Here is an 18,257-nt window from a genome sequence, read left to right on the forward strand (position 1 = left end):
TCTCCTGCTTTTATTCATCGGCGGGAGTTAGAATTCGAACCCACGGCTGACTTGAGAGCTGACTCTCAAGCTCCTGGCGTGGATCCATTTGTGATGTGTCTTTTCACTTTTTAAAACAGGAGCTCCCTCCCTTCCCTATGAATAAGGTGACATTGTGTCTGGAAGTCTTTTCTGAGTGAGGAAAGCGCTTTTTATAGCTTGGGATGGCTTCTGTTTACTTGGTCTCTTCCAGCATGGGTTAATCCCGCCTACAGTTTTGTCCTTCACTGCCCTTAACACTGTAGTCCCAGGTTTCCTCCCTGCACAAGACGACTCCATGAGGCCACTTGGTGTTTGTGTGCGCGGGCGCGCCAGCAAAAGCAATTTTATTCCCCTTGCTCCCCACGGCTGCCTGCCTTTCTATAAATAATCTCTCCAGCACCCAGCCCTCGCGCCCCTGGGTGGTTCGGCCACTTAGCCAAACGCGCGCGCGCGCGGCGACACTCACGGGGAGGGCGGGGGGCGGGAGAAGGAGGCGGCACGAGTGACCTTGTGAAGGTGCCTAGCCCACTGGGGATGGGATTGGCAAACCTGAAACCTCTACAAAGAGTTGGCCTCCTCCCGCATTCCTCTCTAAGCCTCTCACTCCCTCGCCTCGCCCAGTCCCCCTCGCGCCTGCTCCGCCATACAAAGCCTAACCCGCCCATCTCCTCTTTACTAAACCCAGAGAACTTCAGACTCCCCATGTTGAAACTCGTCGGTGGCGGTGCCGGGCAGGACTGGGCATGCTCAGTGGCGGGGACAGGTCTGCGAGGCGAGGAAGCCGCATCTGAAGTCGCACCGCTGGGGGATCTGGGGGCGGCGGGCGGCGGGGGCCCGGGTTGGGGGCGCGCGGCGGTGCGCTATCCGGCGCCCGGAACGAGCATGCTGCGCGCGGGCCCGGCGGAGCCGCCGCGCGGGGGGCAGGGAGCCGCCGAGGTGGGGGAATCGGCGGCTGGAGGAGGGGAGGAGCGCCCGGCACTTCATCCCCCGGAGCCGGTTCTGCGGCTGCTGAATCGGAAGCCGCAGAGAAGATCTGAGGAAATAAAGACGCCCGAGGATGACCTCCAGCGAGGCCGCCTGAATCGGGGCCCGCCAGCCCCCGGCATGGGTGATCGCGGCGGGCCCTCGGAGCGCGCAGCCCCGCGCTCCTTGGAGGCCTCGGGGGACCCCGGCACCGCCGCCGCCGCCGTAGCCGTGAACGGGCTGCTGCACAACGGCTTCCATCCGCCGCCAGCCCAGCCGCCGCTCGCCTGCAGCCGGGGCCCCGTAGGCGGCGGCGATGCGGCGCCCCCACGCCTTCAGCTCCCGCCTGAGCTCCAACAGCAGCCGCCGCTCCCTCAGCACGATTCGCCGGCCAAGAAATGCCGGTTGCGGAGGAGGATAGACTCGGGAAGGAAGAACAGGCCGCGTAAGTCCCTCCGGGAGGGGAACGCGAGCGCGGCGCGAGGGGAGTGGGACCCGGGCAGCGCACATGCCGCGTGCGCCCGCGCGCCCGTGCACCCGCGCGCCCGCGCTCGGGGAAGCGAACGCCGAGAGCGCTCGGGGCTGACTCCACCGAGGGCCAAGCCCTGGCGGTAGTTACCTGAAGCCTGTCTGCCCTTTAACCGCTTTAACCCGCAGAATGGGGCGAAGGGCCACAGAGCTTGAGGTATCTTTAGGTCACAGTTGCACGTGAGGCGAACACTCTGCCCGCCTTTCGAATTGGTGGCTGGGAGGAAATGCAAGTGGTTGCGGTGCAAGGAGTGGGGACAGCGGCTGGCACTGGCCGAGGTTGCCGCCTCCTTCCTCGGAGCAGCTCCTCTCTGGCGTTGCCGCCCGGTCGACCACTCTGTCCTTTGAATCGCAGAGCAGCCGCCAACCCCTTAGGCCATTGGCGAGCCCAGGTCTGGAGGCGTGGAGTTTGACAACCCCCAAATCACAGCCTACGAAACCCTGTTTCCCTGCAGCCAATGACAGGCCCTACTTGGAGGGAAACACCTACTGATACCATGTGGGCCGGAACTGTGTGGACCAATGAGGATTGGAGGTGGATTTTTTTTTTTCCTGTGGAGGGGGTAGGTAGCGTTGAGGATTTGTAATTGTAATGTACGGATCGGAAAACCGGAGTGGCTTTATTTCACAACCCAATACGTATATATAACAGTAGTTTGTTAAGGCCAACTTCTGCGCAGGACACTCTGGCATGTGAATTTGTAAGGTCTGCTTTACGACTGGCTTCCTTATCTGAGCCGAACCTCATTCAACTGGTTGCCACCTCTTTGTGTTTTTAATGAAGCTTATAAATGGCAAAAAGCAAAGTAAGTAGAGTACATGCTAAAAAATGCATATTTAGGCATGCTGCTTCTGCTTGTTTCTGCTGTTTGATATGAGATGTTGTTAGCTTTCGGATTTCTCCAAAAAGTTTGGAATTTGGCAAACAGCATACCACCTTCACCTGTGTATCTTTTTGTAACCTCTTTTTTTTTTTGGTTGACTTTTGATTTTTTTCGTACTGAATTAAAGTGTCTAAGACTTTGGAAAACCCCTTAACTTGATTGTGGGTGACTCCAGTAATTGGATTTTGCAGGTCTGAGGTGCTAAGATTGGACGCTAAGGCTTTATGGAAGTTTGAAGCCGCACAGGAGATTTGGTTAGATTGTGAGGAAGGGATATAGCACCTGTGTTTTACCTACTTTCGTTTTTGATAATTGTCAGAACCTTTCTCCACGGACATGGCATTGATTACCTACGATTTATTAACCTGTTTTACTTCTTTGAAACTACATTTTACTTCTTCCACCAAATTGAACTTGAGTTGGTGGTGAAAATAGTTGAGATATGATAAAGGAGAACTATACAGAGTTTGTGACTAGTAGTGCCAGCTTTATTTTTATGTATGAGGATAAAATAACTCTTGAAATATTTTTGAGGACTTGAATTCACACTCTGTAGCTTGAAGAAAAATAAGCCTATGTGTTTGCAAACGCAAAATAATTTTCTTGTTGAAGATTTGTTTATTTGAAAGGCAGAATTACAGGGGAGATTGAGAAAGAGAGAATGAGAGAAAGAGAAAAAACAGATTTCTGTACGCTGCTTCACTCTGCAAATGACTGCAGTGTTTGAGACTGGGCCAGGTCAAAGCCAGGAAGGAGCCAGAAGTATATTTTGGGTCTCCCAGGTGGATGCAGGAGCCGGAATGGAAGTGGAGTATCTGGGATTTGAACGAGTGCCTATATGGAATGCTGACACTTCAGTGCGGCAGTGGCTTCACTCACTACACCACATTGCCGGCCTAAAGAATTATTTTAAAATAAAAGAAAATGTAGCTACCTGTTTGTGTGCTGCACGCTAGAAACTAAGATGGTTTGTATTCTTTACACAAATAAAAATCTCAGTTAAGTTTAAGCGATCGTGATAGTTGCTTGTAATTTTTAAGGATTCATTACCAAAATTTGGTTAATGTTTTCAAAATAAATTTTACATGCTCTGAGGAATTACGTCTGCTCTTCTCACTAACAAAACTTGTTAGTTGAAACTGGCCTCCATTTACTGTCTTTGCACCTTGCTCGTTAATGTTCAGTTATATTTATGCAAAGGTGATATTGTTCTGCTAGGAGATACTCAGGTAATCTAGGAAGAATTAAAGAGCCACATCCTTGTCTTCAGGCCATTGGCAGATTTTAAGTGAATGATTACTGAAAAGTATAGTTGCACTTCTTCACATGGACCCTAAGAATATATAAGTGGTAAAGCATCAGATTGGATAAATGTTTGAATTCTACTTACCAATATACAACAGGAGACGTCTGCCTCTGTGCAAACTAGATGTAGTTAGTACAGCCAGTGGTGTCACTTCTAAAGGCTCCTGAATGCTTATGTGGATGGTTGTGTTTCTCTGACAATATTTTGGCTACAATATGATGGACCTGAGAATATGCTTGGAATTGATGAATGGGATGATATGAAGTTAAATAGTTTTTGGTTGTTTTAGAAATTCTTTTTAAAGATTGATTTATTTGTGTGGCTGATGAGTTTGCTCAACTGGCTAACTCTCCACCTCAAAGCACTGATTTCCATATGGTTCACGTCCCACCGGTTCGTGTCCTAGCTATTCCATCTCTTATCCAGCTCCTTGATTATAACCTAGGAAAGCAGCAGAGGATGGTGTAAAGTGTTGGAACCCTGCAACCACCTGGGAACCTAGAAGTTCCTGGCTTCAGATCAACTCAGTCCTGGACATTATGGTATTTGAGGGAGTGAACCAGAAGATGTAAGATCTTTCTGTCTCCCCTTTTCTTTATAAATCTGCTTTTCCAACAAAAAAAGAAATAAAAATCTACCATCTCTCCTTTAAAAATTGAAAATAAAAAAGATGTATTTATTTATATAAAAGTTGAAGTTAACAGAGAGAGAGAGGCAGAAAGAGAAATCTTGCATCTGTTGGTTCACTCCCCAAATGACAGTCCCACAGCTGGGACTGTAAGACAGGAGTCGCTTTATGGCATCCTGTGTGGGTCCAAGAGCCAAAGCACTTGGGCCATCTTCCACTGGCTTTCCCAGGCCATCCGCCGGGAGCTGAGTTGTAAATGGAACAGCCAGGACATGAACCAGCGCCTATGTGGGATACAGGCGAGGGCTTAACCCGCTCTGTCATAGCACTTGCCTCAGGTTATTTAAAACAATTCATTCTGACCTCTCAGTGTAGATACTATTTGTCTTGCAGTCTAAACGTCAGAGCAAGGTTGGTTTGGCTAAGCCTGGAATACAGGCTGGGATTCACAATTTCATCTGAGGTGCCATCCCCCAGCTCAGCCTTCAAGGACTTTTTCAGGATTGCTAAATCAAGCTTGCTTGATTGTCTGATCTGCCTCTGTACTCTGCAGCCTTGTGATTTCAACCAGATGTAACCCCTGTCTCATTGAAATGCTGCAGGCGGCCTAGGTGTTGGTGTTTCTTGTACCTTCGGGATTCTGTGACACTTTGGAACCGACTGTTCTTTCCACGTGACCTCTCCTCTACTTAGGCACTCTGGCACATGACCGAGCCTGGAAGGGTATGCGTGTGCCTGTTTACCGTGTGCTGGCTTTTCTTGTGTATTTACTTGCCTTGCCAGTCAAGTGGAGAGATTGATTAGAGATGATGCTCTTTTCGTACGCTTTGCACTTTGAGCCTACATGATGAGCACTACAGAAAAAGGGTCAAGAGAACTCCTCATTGGTGAGATGAGGTTGCTGTCTCCATCTCTACAGAAGATTTTGAAGTGGAGATAAGCAGAGAAGCAGTACCTCATGAGGTCAATTTATTCTCCAAGCATTTTCAAATTGATGATAGTCCAAAGATTCTATGAATGCCTAATATATTAAAAACAGTGTGGTCAATCACACTGCCTTCCTTCCACCCCAAGATTTCGGGTTTAAATATCAGCTGTCTGATCAGAATTAGTTATTTAACTTGCATGTTCTAATTTAGTATCAGTGAAATGAAGGGAATTGTATCTCTAGGGACTGATGTGAGGGATAACTGAAAGGATACATAAATGTATATATATATATCTCATAGATTCCTGCTTATTCAATGCAAAAGAGATTATCTAATAACCCTATACTAGGCAGCAGTAAGTAAGCAGGGTTCAAGGATGTGTGGTGCCCTCTTGCTTCCGAGGGAGTGGGCGGCAGCAGCAGGGGTGACCTCCTGTGTGGAAGCTTTGGTTTCTCAGGTCATCCAAGGAGAACATCCAGGTAGGAAAGAATGGGTGAGGGTTCTGTTTGTATATAACATATTCATGGAAAAGATCTTCCATCCATTGATTCACTCCCCAAGTAGCCACAGCTGCCAGAGCTGAGCTGATCTGAAGCCAGGAACCAGGAGGCCCCTCTGGGTATCCCACACGGGTGCAGGGTCCCAAGACCTTGAGCCATTTTCTACTGCTTTCCCAGGCCACAAGCAGGGAGCTGGATGGGAAGTGGCACAGCTGGGACTCGAACAAATGACCATATGTAATACTGGCACTTGCAGCAGTAGGATTAGCCAATTTAGCCACTGCTCTGGCTTCCTGTTGTGTGTTACCTTTATTCTACAGAAGGAGAAGCAGGAGGACTTGGGATTTTGAGTTTTCTGGGCCTGACCCTCGGAGATACACAGAAGTGTTGTGTAGTGGGAAAAGCTCTGCTTTAGTGGGAAGAACCTTAGCTCCACCTGACCTGAGATCAGCTCCTCTACCCACAGCTTACTTAAGAATGAGGCTTTAGGGCCCGGCGCGGTGGCACACCTTGCATGCCCAGGATCCCATATGGGCGCCAGTTCTAATCCCGGCGGTCCCTGCTTCCCATCCATCTCCCTGCCTGTGACCTGGGAAAGCAGTCCAGGACAGCCCAAAGCTTTGGGACCTTGCACCTGCGTGGGAGACCTGGAGAGGCTCCTGGCTTCGGATCGGCATAGCATCGGCCGTTGCGCTCACTTAGGGAGTGAATCATCGGACGGAAGATCTTCCTCTCTGTCTCTCCTCTCTGTATATCCGCCTTTTCAATAAAAAAAATAAATAAAAAAATAAATCTTTAAAAAAAAAAGAAAGAATGAGGCTTTAGATGAGCTTCTGACCTTTTCCAAGGTCACTGTCATTGGAGATAATAGTACTTCATTTCATGATGTAATGATGTAATGAGGACTAACCATAGAAAATGTATCCAAGTGTTGTGTGCTACCTCATTTTTTTTTTTTAAAGATTTTTTTATTTTTTATTACAAAGTCAAATATACAGAGAGAAGGATAGACAGAGGGGAAGATCTTCTGTCCAATGATTCACTCTCCAAGTGAGCCACAATGGCCAGTGCTGTGCCGATCCAAAGCCGGGAACCAGGAACTTCTTCCGGGTCTCCCACGAAGGTGCAGGGTCTCAAAGTTTTGGGCCGTCCTTGACTGCTTTCCCGGGGTTACAAGTAGGGAGCTGGATGGGAAGTGGAGCCTCCAGGATTAGAACTGGCGTCCATATGGGATCCTGGCACATTCAAGGTGAGAACCTTAACCGCTATGCTATCACGCTGGGCCCCAGTCAAAAAGACTTTTTTTTTTTTTTTTAAGATTTATTTAATTTTTATTGGAAAGGTGGATATACAGAGAGGAGAGACAGAGAGGAAGATCTTCCGTCTGATTCACTCCCCAAGTGAGCGCAATGGCTGATGCTATGCCGGTCTGAAGCCAGGAGCCTCTTCCGGGTCTCCCACGAGGGTGCAGGGTTCCAAAACTTTGGGCTGTCCTTGACTGCTCTCCCGGGCCACAGGCAGGGAGCTGGATGGGAAGGGGCTGCCGGGATTAGAACTGGCGCCCATATGGGATCCTGGCACATTCAAGGCAAGAACCTTAACCACTATGCTATCACGCCGGGCCCCAGTCACAAAGACTTAAAACTTACTGAAATCTTAGGATTTCCGTGAACTTCTCTTTCCCTGAATGTCTTTAGGGGGCTGAGTTTTGACTATTCTCCAGGCCAGTCTGGCATTAACCCCGGAAAGAGGCTTCCCTACTGTCCGCTGGTATTTCTAGAATCAGGACACATGGGCTGTGACACAAGCCTTGCCTGTATTACTTCCGCAGCTTGCTCCATTGCAGCTCGTAGGTATACAGTGTGCCCTGTCCGAACAGGATGCGAGCAACTTGGTTGATGAGGTGACAGTGGGATTTATGTGCCAGCTGGTCTAGCGTCAGGACAAAGTTATTTTTTAAAAAGGAAGTATCTTCTTTTGAAGTTGACTGTTTGATATCTCATCCCTTGAATGAGTCAGACAGTCATAAAATAGTTGAGAAGAAGTAAAAGAAAGCATCCCCCGCTTTATAAAAGCTACGTGTATTGAAGAAGACTTCAGAATGGTTGCTCCAGTTCTTCAGGCATCTTTTAACTTGCTCTCTAGGGGTTGAGAAATGGCCTCACAGACTTTGTTCTTGCAGATGAAAAATGAGATGTGGATTTTTTGGGTGCTTATTGTCTTTAGCACTCCTCAAGTATGGCCCTTCTGGTGCTACTGGCCTTGAGCTTACACCGAATCTCAGGTTTAGTTAGAGGCTTCCAGCAGAATGGACCTGCGTGTACTTCTGAGCTGTTTCCAGCCTGGGCAGGGCCGGTTACTTGGAGTCCTCCGGGGCTTCTGAACAAACAACCTTACGGCCTAAGGTAGGCAAGTGTTGGGGGTAAGAGACAAGGATGAACTGGGTTGACTTCAAGTCAGAAACCAGAAGCCAGAAGCTCCTTCAGGTCTCTTATGCAGTTTCTGGGTCCAAGGCCTCGAGCCATCTTCCTATGGCTTTCCTCGGCCAAAATCAGGGAGCTGGCTGGGAAGTGAAGCAGCTGGGACAGGAACCAGCGCCCACATGGGATGCCGGTGCTTGGCAGGTGTAGGCTTAGCCAGTTGAGCCATTGCAACAGCCCAAACCAGGAGTTTTTGTCTCCTGCTGGAGTCAACTGATTGTTCACATTTCATCCTAGTGTGTGCATTCAGGATCCTTTTTTTTTTTTAACGATTTATTTATTTTTATTGCAAAGTCAGATATATATAGAGGAGGAGGAGAGACAGAGAGGAAAACCCTCTGTCCATTGATTCACACCCCTCTCCCCCCAAACGACTACAACAGCCAGTGCTGTGCTGATCCTAAACCAGGAGCATGGAGCCTCTTCCAGGTTTCCCACATGAGTGCAGGGTCCTAAGGATTTCGGCCTTCTGCAACTGCTTTCCCAGGCTACAAGTAGTGAGCTGGATGGGAAGCGGGGCTTCAGGATCAGAACTGGTGCCCATTTGAGATCCCAGTGCATTCAAGGTGAGGACTTTAGCCACTAGGCTACTGCACCGGGCCTTGCGTTCAGTATCCTTATATTAGTAGCTTGGAATTGGCTGTAATAGTTAAATTTACACTGTGGAATTTGAAAAACACTGCAAACTGGATCTTTTTCAGAGAGCCAGTTGTTAAATATTTATCAGCATTCCAGTGACTAGGACACAGTTCACAGAAGAGGCTCAGAGGAAAGTCCTAGAGGGCATCGGTAATACTTGCAATATTAGATCAGCTGAGGCCAAGGTTTGGAAGAAAGGTCGGCATGACCTTTGCTACAGAGAATGATGACATTTGGTGAGATGCCTTAGGCTCAGGTAAAAAAGTATCCTACTAACATCTGAAGTTCCTCTGTGGTCGAAGGGTAGAATGTTTTTAGACTCACACTGATTTCTCCCTACTAAATTCCTAAATTCCAAATATGCTTGGGCTCAGTGCTAGATTAAGGGAGGCCAAGCAGGTGTCAGTATATCATGGGTGCAGCAGGCAAACCAAGGAAAGAATATAGCAAAATGCCACGGAACTATATACATATACATGGACCAAGATATTAATCACAGAAAAAGCATAACTTTGAACTTACTTATACTTACTTCCTGATTCACCATTGTCTTTATTTTTTAAATACTTTTTTTTTTTTTAATTTGAAAGGCAGATTTTACAGAAACAGAAGAAGAGACAAAGACAGATCTTCCATTTATTGGGGTTCACCTCCCAGATGATCACAACAGCCAAAGATGAGCCCATCTGAAGGCAGGAGCTTCTTCAGGGTCTCCCATGTGGGTGCAGGGTCCCGAGGACTTGAGCCATCCTCCACTGCTTTCCCAGGCTGTAAGCAGAGCGGACTTGGGCCATCTTCTTCTGCTTTCCCAGGTATCAGCAGGAAGATAGACTGGAAATGGGGCAGCCAGAGCTCCGACTGATGCGCTTAAGGGATACTTGTGTCATAAGTAGTGACCCAGCGGTTATGCTGCATTGCTGTCCCCTAGGGCACATATTGAAACCATGTTTCTAGATCAGACTGCAGGTTCAACCAGACAGCAAGAGAAGCTTCTTGGACAGATTCTCAAGGGTGGCAATGGTAGAACTGCTGGTGACCCATCTTTTAGGAATGTAACATGGCAAAAGTCAATTTAGTCTACTTAAAAGGTGTCTTAGCAGGAAGGGATTCCAGAATTGAGGAGTATAACCGTCAGTGAGAGGTCCTGGGGCCAGAAGCAAGCTCATGCTCTACCTATGGTACCAGCATCCCATTGATGTGCTGGTTCATGTCCCGGCAGCCCCGCTTGCCATCCAGCTCCCTGCTTGTGGCCTGGGAAAGCAGCAGAATATGGCACAAAGCCCTGGGACCCTGCACTAGCGAGGGAAACCTGGAAGAAGCTCCTGACTTCAGATAGGCCCAACTCCAGTCATTGCTGCCATTTAGGGAGTGAACAAGCGGAAGAAAGATCTCTTTGTCTTTGCTTCTTTGCTTCTCCCTCTCTTTCTCTGTAATTCCTTTAAATAATTTTTTTTTTAACAAATTAAAAAAAAAGTGTGTCTTAGAAAGCTTGCCAAAGACTACCTAATTAATATGAGTGAAGTTCTTAGTGCTCGGAACATCGGTTTGGCGCGTAAAGGTGCTACAGTGCTTGGCACACAGTAAAACCTTATTAGTTGATTTAGTGTTGCTGTTGCTTCCTATACTAGGCTGTTAGAGGCTTTGGAATAAACTGCTACTACATTGTTTGTTTTCACGTAATCAGTAGTAGTATTTGAAAGCCAGAGTGACGAAAATGGAGACAGAGAGAGCCAAGATTTTCCATCTGCTGGTGTACTTCCCAATAACCCCAGCAGCTGGACTGGGCCGTGTAGAAGCCAGCAGCCATGCCCTGCATTCAGAATTCCCACAGGGATTGCTGAGACCCACACACCCAGGCCATCTTCTGCAGCTTTCCCACTAATAAAAACAGAGAGCTTTATCTGGAGTAGAGTAGAACAGCCATGCTCTGATGTGCGATACTTAATGGACAGTCTAAACTGCTTCTTAACCTGCCACAAGGCCTTATCTTTCATTCTTATAACTTGAGCATGAATTGGCAAGTTTTTGGATCTGAAGTCTCTCAATTCGGTTTGTATATATTTGTCTTTATAAAATTACACAAACTAACACACCCCTTCAGCATGTGTACCAAACTCAAATTTTAGTCAATTTTCAGGCATGTTTACTTGACAAATGTTTTCACTCTGCCTTAGGCCAGTTACGTAACAGCAAATAAATGGGTAACCTGTGAAACACTTAGTGCTGTCAAAAGAGCTTTGGCACTTATTAAGAGGTTTGGTTGTTTTCTGTTCGATTTGTATATGTATCACAAGCAAAGTAAGGATGTTTCTGGTGTTCAGTTCTTGGTGAGACATTTTCAGTAAATTTTTTCTTACTATTGAATCAGTTTTGATTCAGGAAAATTCCTGACATTACAAGGAAAGCTGTCCCAAAAAACAGTTCTGCTTTGCACCTGCTCTCTGCAGATTTAAGGTTTCCTTCACATTGTGCAATCCAAAGTGTGGAAATAAACGAGTGTTGAAGTTTCTGAACTGAAAGTTTCCAACTTTTATGTTGATTGAAAAACACACCATTGCTCTTATCATTAACTTTACGTTATACATGTAATGTGATTTTTAAAATCAGCCAATACAAATAAGATGTTTCTTTTATCTCTTTCATATATGAGATTCACAATAAAGATGCAAAAAAAAAAAAAAAAAAGACACGTTCCAACCCTATAGAATAGAAAAATTATCCCTGACTGGTACAAAGACATTGTGCTGTCAAATAGATGATCTCAAATGATTAAATATTTTGAATGCTAGCGTTTTATTTTTTAACTTTTCAGTTTTAATTTACTTCCCCAGGTATTACGTTTTAACTGTGTCTTTGGTACAAACTGCTATAATAAAAAAACAAAATTACTGCTACTTAACCACAGCCATCACTGCTAGTAACTTGCTAGTGATAACCCAAAAGGCAACAAATTATTGGGAGGATGAAAATATTTCTGAGAAAAAAACAAACCATGATTGGGAAGTAGAGAAAATTGTGAACTGGAAATGCTCGTGCATCGTGCAGTCCTGTGCTCTGCAGGAATCTGCTCTTAACACAAATCATGTTTGAATAAACTTGCTCTTCTGGTTTCTCATCCTGATAGATGTTACAGTAACACTGATAACATCAAGAAATTAAAAGCTTTAATCCCAAAGCCAGTACAAAATAATCCTGAAATAATAGCGTTACATGCTTCCTGAAAATATCTAAGTGTGATGGGTATAATAATTTGATCCTGGGCCCGGTGTGATAGTGTAGTGGTTAAAGTCCTCACCTTCAACGCACTGGGATCCTATATAGGTGCCGGTTCTAATCCCAGAGACCCAGCTTCCTATCCAGCTCCCTGCCTGTGGCCTGGGAAAGCAGTCAAGGACGGCCCAAAGCCTTGGGATCCTGCATCCACTTGGGAGACCCAGAGGAAGCTCCAGGCTCCTGGCTTCGGATTAGCTGAGCTCCAGCTGTGGTGGCTGCTTGGGGAGTGAAACTTTGGATGGAAGATCTTCCTCTCTGTCTCTCCTCCTTTTTATAAATCTGCCTTTCCAGTAAAAATAAATAAATCTTTAAAAAAAAAAATGGATCCTTCAGTGGCCCTGAATTATTTATTTATTATTTTTTTTAGATTTTTTTAAATTTATTTTTTATTTATTTGTTTTTTAATTGGAAAGGCGGATATACAGAGAGGAGAGACAGAGAGGAAGATCTTCTGTCCGATGATTCACTCCCCAAGTGACCGCAACGGGCCGATACTATGCCGATCCCAAGCCAGGAGCCTCTTCCGGGTCTCCCACGCGGGTGCAGGGTCCCAAGGCTTTGGGCCGTCCTCGACTGCTATCCCAGGCCACAGGCAGGGAGCTGGAAGGGAAGCGGGGCTGCCGGGATTAGAACCGGCGCCCATATGGGATCCCGGGCGTGGAAGGCGAGGACCTTTAACCACTTGCGCCACCGTGCCGGGCCCAGTGGCCCTGAATTATTAAAAAGAGCAAAGCTTTTATTTTTATTAATAATTCTAAGTCATTTCACAATGCGGAAAGTGGATCGTGTCATCTATTATAATTTGGCATTTGGATTTTAAAATCATTTAAGTATCTGAAATGAAGTAATTGAGATGAATCCCCAGGTGGTGCATGTCTGTCTGGAGTGTAGTCTGTGGTTTGTAATAGTTCATGGAGATGTGCGACTGGCACTGCAGTTCATCTTCGAACATTTCATCATCTCCCAGAAATCTTGTCAGTAGTCACTGCCCTTTGTCACCTCAAACCATGAAGCTAGGCAGCCATGAATCTAGTTTCTGGCTCTCTAGATGTACGGGTCCTGGATCCCCTCATGGACTCACATCCTGTGAGGTCTAGTACGATCGGCTGCGTTCAGATAGCCTGATGTTTTCAGGGTTTATCTTTGCTGCGACATGTATCAGCATTTCACACCTTAGTGTTGCCAACGAACAGTTCATTGTATGGATATATACTGGCTGCCCATGTTTTAGCAGAAGATGGGCATTTATGTTCTTTCACATTTGGCTATTAAGACTGCTGCTATGAATAGTTATGTACAAGTTTTGTGTGGATCCATCTTTCCAGCTGTCTCGGGTAGTGTGAGTTATCAGAGTGTATGCTAGCTCTTAGCTTCTTGCAGAGCTGTCACACTTATCCAGTGAACATCCAATGAGTGGCATGTAAACATTCCTGTTTCTCTGCGTGTTCGCCAGCACTTTGTCCTCCATTTATATGGTTGAAGCTTCCTAGTGAGTTTGAAGTAGGATCAGTTTGGTTTCGACCTATATGTCCCTAAATGACTAACGATGCTGAGTATCCTCGCATGTGCTTGTGTGAACCAGAGCCCTGTATCCCTTCAGCGTTACATCCTATGGTCTTAAACTTTTAGGTAGGTTAGGAAGTAATGGCCAATTAAATTATATTTATATTTATTTATTTATTTTTAAAGATTTATTTATTTTTATTGCAAAGTCAGATACTCATAGAGAGGAGGAGAGACAGAGAGAAATAGCTTCTGTCCAGTGATTCACTCCCCAAGTGACCACAACGGCCAGTGCTGTGCCAATCCGAAGCCAGGAGCCAGGAGCTCTTCCAGGTCTCCCACACAGGTGCAGGGTCCCAAGGCTCTGGGCTGTCCTCTACGGCTTTCCCAGGCCACAAGCTGGATGGGAAGTGGAGCTGCCAGGATTAGAACCGGCGCCCATATGGGCTCCCGGCGTGTTCAAGGTGAGGACTTTAGCCACTAGGCCACAGTGCCAGGCCCAATTTATTTTTATATTTGAAGAAAGACTTAATTCACTTACTTGAAAGGCAGAATGACTGGGAGAGGGTGAGAAATTCATGGAAAAGCAGAAAGAAATCGATCATCGACTAGTTCACATACCAAGTGGTGACACAGCTAGGGGCCAGAAATTCCATTTTGATTCCCCACAATGGTGGCAGGGACCCAGTCACTTGTGTCATCCTCTGCTGCCTTTCCTGGCACAGTAGCAGGAAAGTTGGAGTGGCCAGAGCTGCTATGGGATGATGTCCACCTGCCTGCCTGCTCCTCACAGTGCCAGGCCCCTGTAAGTTTCTTAATGACAAAATTATCAGACTTTGTGATAGTTACTGTATTGAAGAGAATGCCCTGCATGGATCTGCCATTAACAAATGCTAAAAGGTTATTTATATATTTGAGAGATAATGAGAGATAAGAGAAAGAGAGTGTCCATCCATTGGCTCACTTCCCGAATGCCTGCAACTACAGCAGGGTTGGGGCTGAAGTTGCAAGCCAGGAACTCAGTTTAGATGTCCCATGCCAAGGGCAGGAACTCAGTTACTTGAGCCATCATTACAGCCTCCCAGAATCTGTGTTGGCAGGAGCTAGAGGTAGGAATTGAACTGAGGTCCGCTGACAGAGAACATGGGTGCCTTAACCACCAGACAAATTGCCTACTTCCAAATGGTTGCTTTAATGATGTAGTGTCTGGATCTGTGACAGTGCGGTTTTCACTCACCGAAGGGTTTTCACTCCTTTCTAATTTTTCTTAATACATAGTCAGGCTTAATACATGGACAAAAAAATTCAGTCCTAACTGCTGTCTGAGGAATACATACGAAGTTGATGTCAAATTGTCTTGAGGTGGACATTTGGAACCTTGTCTTTATTTTAGCTTCAGTTGCCATGTGAGTGTTAGGTAACTTTTCCTCTGCACTCGTGTTAATTTTTAAATATTTCCCAGATTTTCACAGTCAGGGCTGAAATAAATAAACAAAGCTCATTTCTGGTAGACTTGTTTTTGCTCTGATGGTGCTACCTAGTAATGCTGATCTCTAAATAATCTACTCCCTGAAATTAAATTATCAGTAGCATCCCCAGAGTAAGCAAGCATGCTCTGGTGGCTTATCAAGACAGAAAGCTAAACCTCTTGGTGCTTTCGACTGGGATTTGTTTAAGCAGGTAATGAGATTGCCATTGCCATCTTGAGCCTCAATGCATTAGGAGAGTGGAGGAGCTGTTCCTGGATGGACTCTGTGATTGGCTCTGGTTGCTGAAACAAATGATTACGTTGGAGACATTCACACAGGTGCATGGTGGTCAAGTCCCTGGGCATGTCTGCACATATGGAATTTTCCTTTTAGCCCAGTTACTGCTCTTGTGTGTGTGTGTGTGTGTGTGTGTGTGTGCGCATGAGCGCACGTGCACTGTACCTGCACCCACATTTCTGATGTATCAAGTGCTGTGATGAAAACTGAGGACCTAATGGAAGGTTGGTCGTCTGTTGCTCTGGGTTGGGCAGGATTGTTCAAGATTGGCAGCTCCTTGCTAAGCGACAGCAGTGAACACTGCTGTAATTATAATCTCCTCCCACCTCTTCTGGGCAGCCTGAGAACATGACTGGAAGGGAAACAAATTTCTACTGCCTCCTGTTTGCTCTCCTTAAGACTCAAAGCAGAGATACGTACAGAGTATAACCGCAAGTCACCTGAAGATGGTTGCTGGAATAAAATTGCTTTTTCTCCTCTGATTTCTGCTGGCTTCAGAACACGGGAGAAAGAAACTACATGCACTAAATTGCAAAGGCGTTTGAAGAGGAGTTGCAGGCCATATGTTTTCCAACCTGGTGAATCTGACATTTTTGCCTCTTCCCTCCTGCAGCTAGGTTTTGTCCCTGATTTCTGCTGTCCAAATCCAAGCTAAGAATACGTTCACCTCTGCGGCCACTACACCCCTGAGTACATAGCTCTTTTGCCCCTGCAAGGCTGCCTGTGGTTCTGCCAGGTAGAGAGGGGCTGGTCGGTTCTGCCCTGAGATTGAAGGTGGAGGAAAATGTAAAGAGGCTGAATCTGGCAGTTCTGGCTGTTTTAATGTAAAGACAAATGTATTCATTTTTTTTAACCAATATTTTCTTGAACCAAATATTTCATATGTTTTCTCATTTAAAAAGAAATCAAAGTGTCTCAGGGACTGTTCTGAGTGTGCCACACAGATCAGCTGGCAAAAATGGTGAAATCAACATGGCAGATAGGAAAATTGAACTCATCTCAGAGGTTCTACAAGGAATTCTTGCCATCTTCTTTCTCACTCTTGTCTGACAATATGACCAGGCTTTCTGTCCTCATCGTTGTCTGAGTGAGCAAGGGAAGGCTGATAGGAATCTTCAACTGTGTCAGGAGAAAGATGTTGATCACATGGTGCCGTGGGGTCCATACACATGTTTCTGCCATCTTACATGTGTTGGAAAGTGCCAAGTTTTAAACTATGGGCTTTTGCGCTGACAGTCGGTTAAGTGTATGCTGTGGCTTGGATATGCGTTGCCCCTCCCAAAAATCCTATTGAAATTTCCAATATGGCAGTCTTAGGAGTTACGAACTTTAGGAAGTTCATCAACTTTTGGTAGTTCATCAACTTTAGGTAGATGACCTGCTGAGTGGGTTAATGTTCTTGAGTGTCATTGTCAGGGCTCAGAGCAATGGATCAGCTCTGGGAGGAACAGACTGCTGTAAAAACCGTTTGACCAGTTGTCTTGTCCTCTCTCACCACTGTTGTTTCTGCGTGTGCCTTCTGCTCCTTCCTGCTTCCCTGCTGTACGTTGGTTGCAGTATATGATGGTATCACCAGAAATCCAGCAGATTCTGACATAGTGCTCTTTCACTGGCCTGTTTACAGAAGCATTAGTCAAAACAGACTTTATTCTGTTCACCATTATCTAACTTTAAGTATTTTGCTATCACAACAGACAATGGACTGAGATTGGGTGAGTCTCAGGCCCCTTCCCATCCTGAGTTGCTACCTATAGGTACATGGACAGTATCAAGTGTCCCAACTAGATGAGCAAACTTGCTCTTGACTCTCAGGCCTTCCCTTGTGTCAAATTGATTTTTATAACAGGCTTGATACTTAGATAAGTAGAGTCTTGTATAAGAGAAGGAACTATTGAGTTAGGGAATGAAGGCGTACCGTTTTCTATGAATAGACTGCAGAAATGTTATTTGCTCACTGAAACAAAGTCAAAACAATGTCTTTTTGTCTTGCCTCTTTACTGAGATGTTCCTAAGGGAGAATTTCAAAATAGCTGATTATGAAGTCTAGATGTGTTGAATGTAAAAATTGGAAGTGTCAGAAAGCTAGAGAATAAAATAAATCATCCCAAGTCCACCATTCAGAAACAATAGCTGTTAACGTTTTGGCATGAAGTTTCTGGTCTGTGCAAACAACTTTTACATTCTGAGACAAAATGATAGCCATATGTAGTGTATGCATTACAATGCACCGTGACGGTCACTACCCTTTTCAATTATTAAGGTAACCATTCTTTTTTATTATTGTTATCATTTTATGATACAGTTCCATAGACTTTGGGAGGTCCCTTATTCTCTTCCCATTTCTCTCCCCCCTCAATGAGTTCCCCTATATCCTAATTATAGTACAGTTCTTCATACACAGTCATGTGTCCATCATTGCGGGAAAGGACAATGCCAGAGAGTCCAGTATCCTATTGTCAAGATACAATAAACAGTTTCATTGGGAATCCATCTTTGAAGCAGAGATGCATACTACATTGTATCCTCACCTCTGGATATGATAGTCTCAATTACACAGTTACTATACATTCCCTTTAACGAAAAGCCACAAAACAAAGCCAGCAACAGGAAGAAAAAAAAATTACAGCACCATGAAGTTAAATAACATGCTACTGAATGACTAATGTGTCACTGAAGATATGAAAAAGAAAATCAAGACCCTTCTTGAAGAAAATGATGCTACTGTGTGATCGATGAGTCACTGAATAATTTGATCAGAAGAAAGTTTTTTGAAGAGATGAAACTAACAAAAAAAAAATCAAAATTGGTGAGATAGTTTCCACTGATCTTGGTTGGTG

General features: G+C 45.4%; 1 protein-coding gene across 2 annotated transcripts in view; it reads left to right on the plus strand.

The window, feature by feature from the left end:
• Positions 1 to 516: 516 nt before the first annotated feature.
• PANK1 (pantothenate kinase 1) overlaps positions 517 to 18,257 on the plus strand; it is a 58,615-nt gene continuing 40,874 nt past the window's right edge. The window contains exon 1 of one of the 2 annotated variants that reach the window (XM_040975733.1): positions 517 to 1,429. In XM_040975733.1, coding sequence (XP_040831667.1) covers positions 556 to 1,429 — 874 coding nt within the window. In that variant the 5' untranslated portion in view covers positions 517 to 555. Of the gene's footprint in view, positions 1,430 to 2,097; positions 2,319 to 18,257 lie in introns of those variants that run through there. The other variant, XM_040975734.1, reaches the window with a different exon arrangement.

The sequence above is a fragment of the Ochotona curzoniae genome, unplaced genomic scaffold, assembly GCF_017591425.1.
Source record: "Ochotona curzoniae isolate NIBS_2020 unplaced genomic scaffold, NIBS_Ocur_1.0 contig_2692, whole genome shotgun sequence".
NCBI lineage: Eukaryota > Metazoa > Chordata > Mammalia > Lagomorpha > Ochotonidae > Ochotona > Ochotona curzoniae.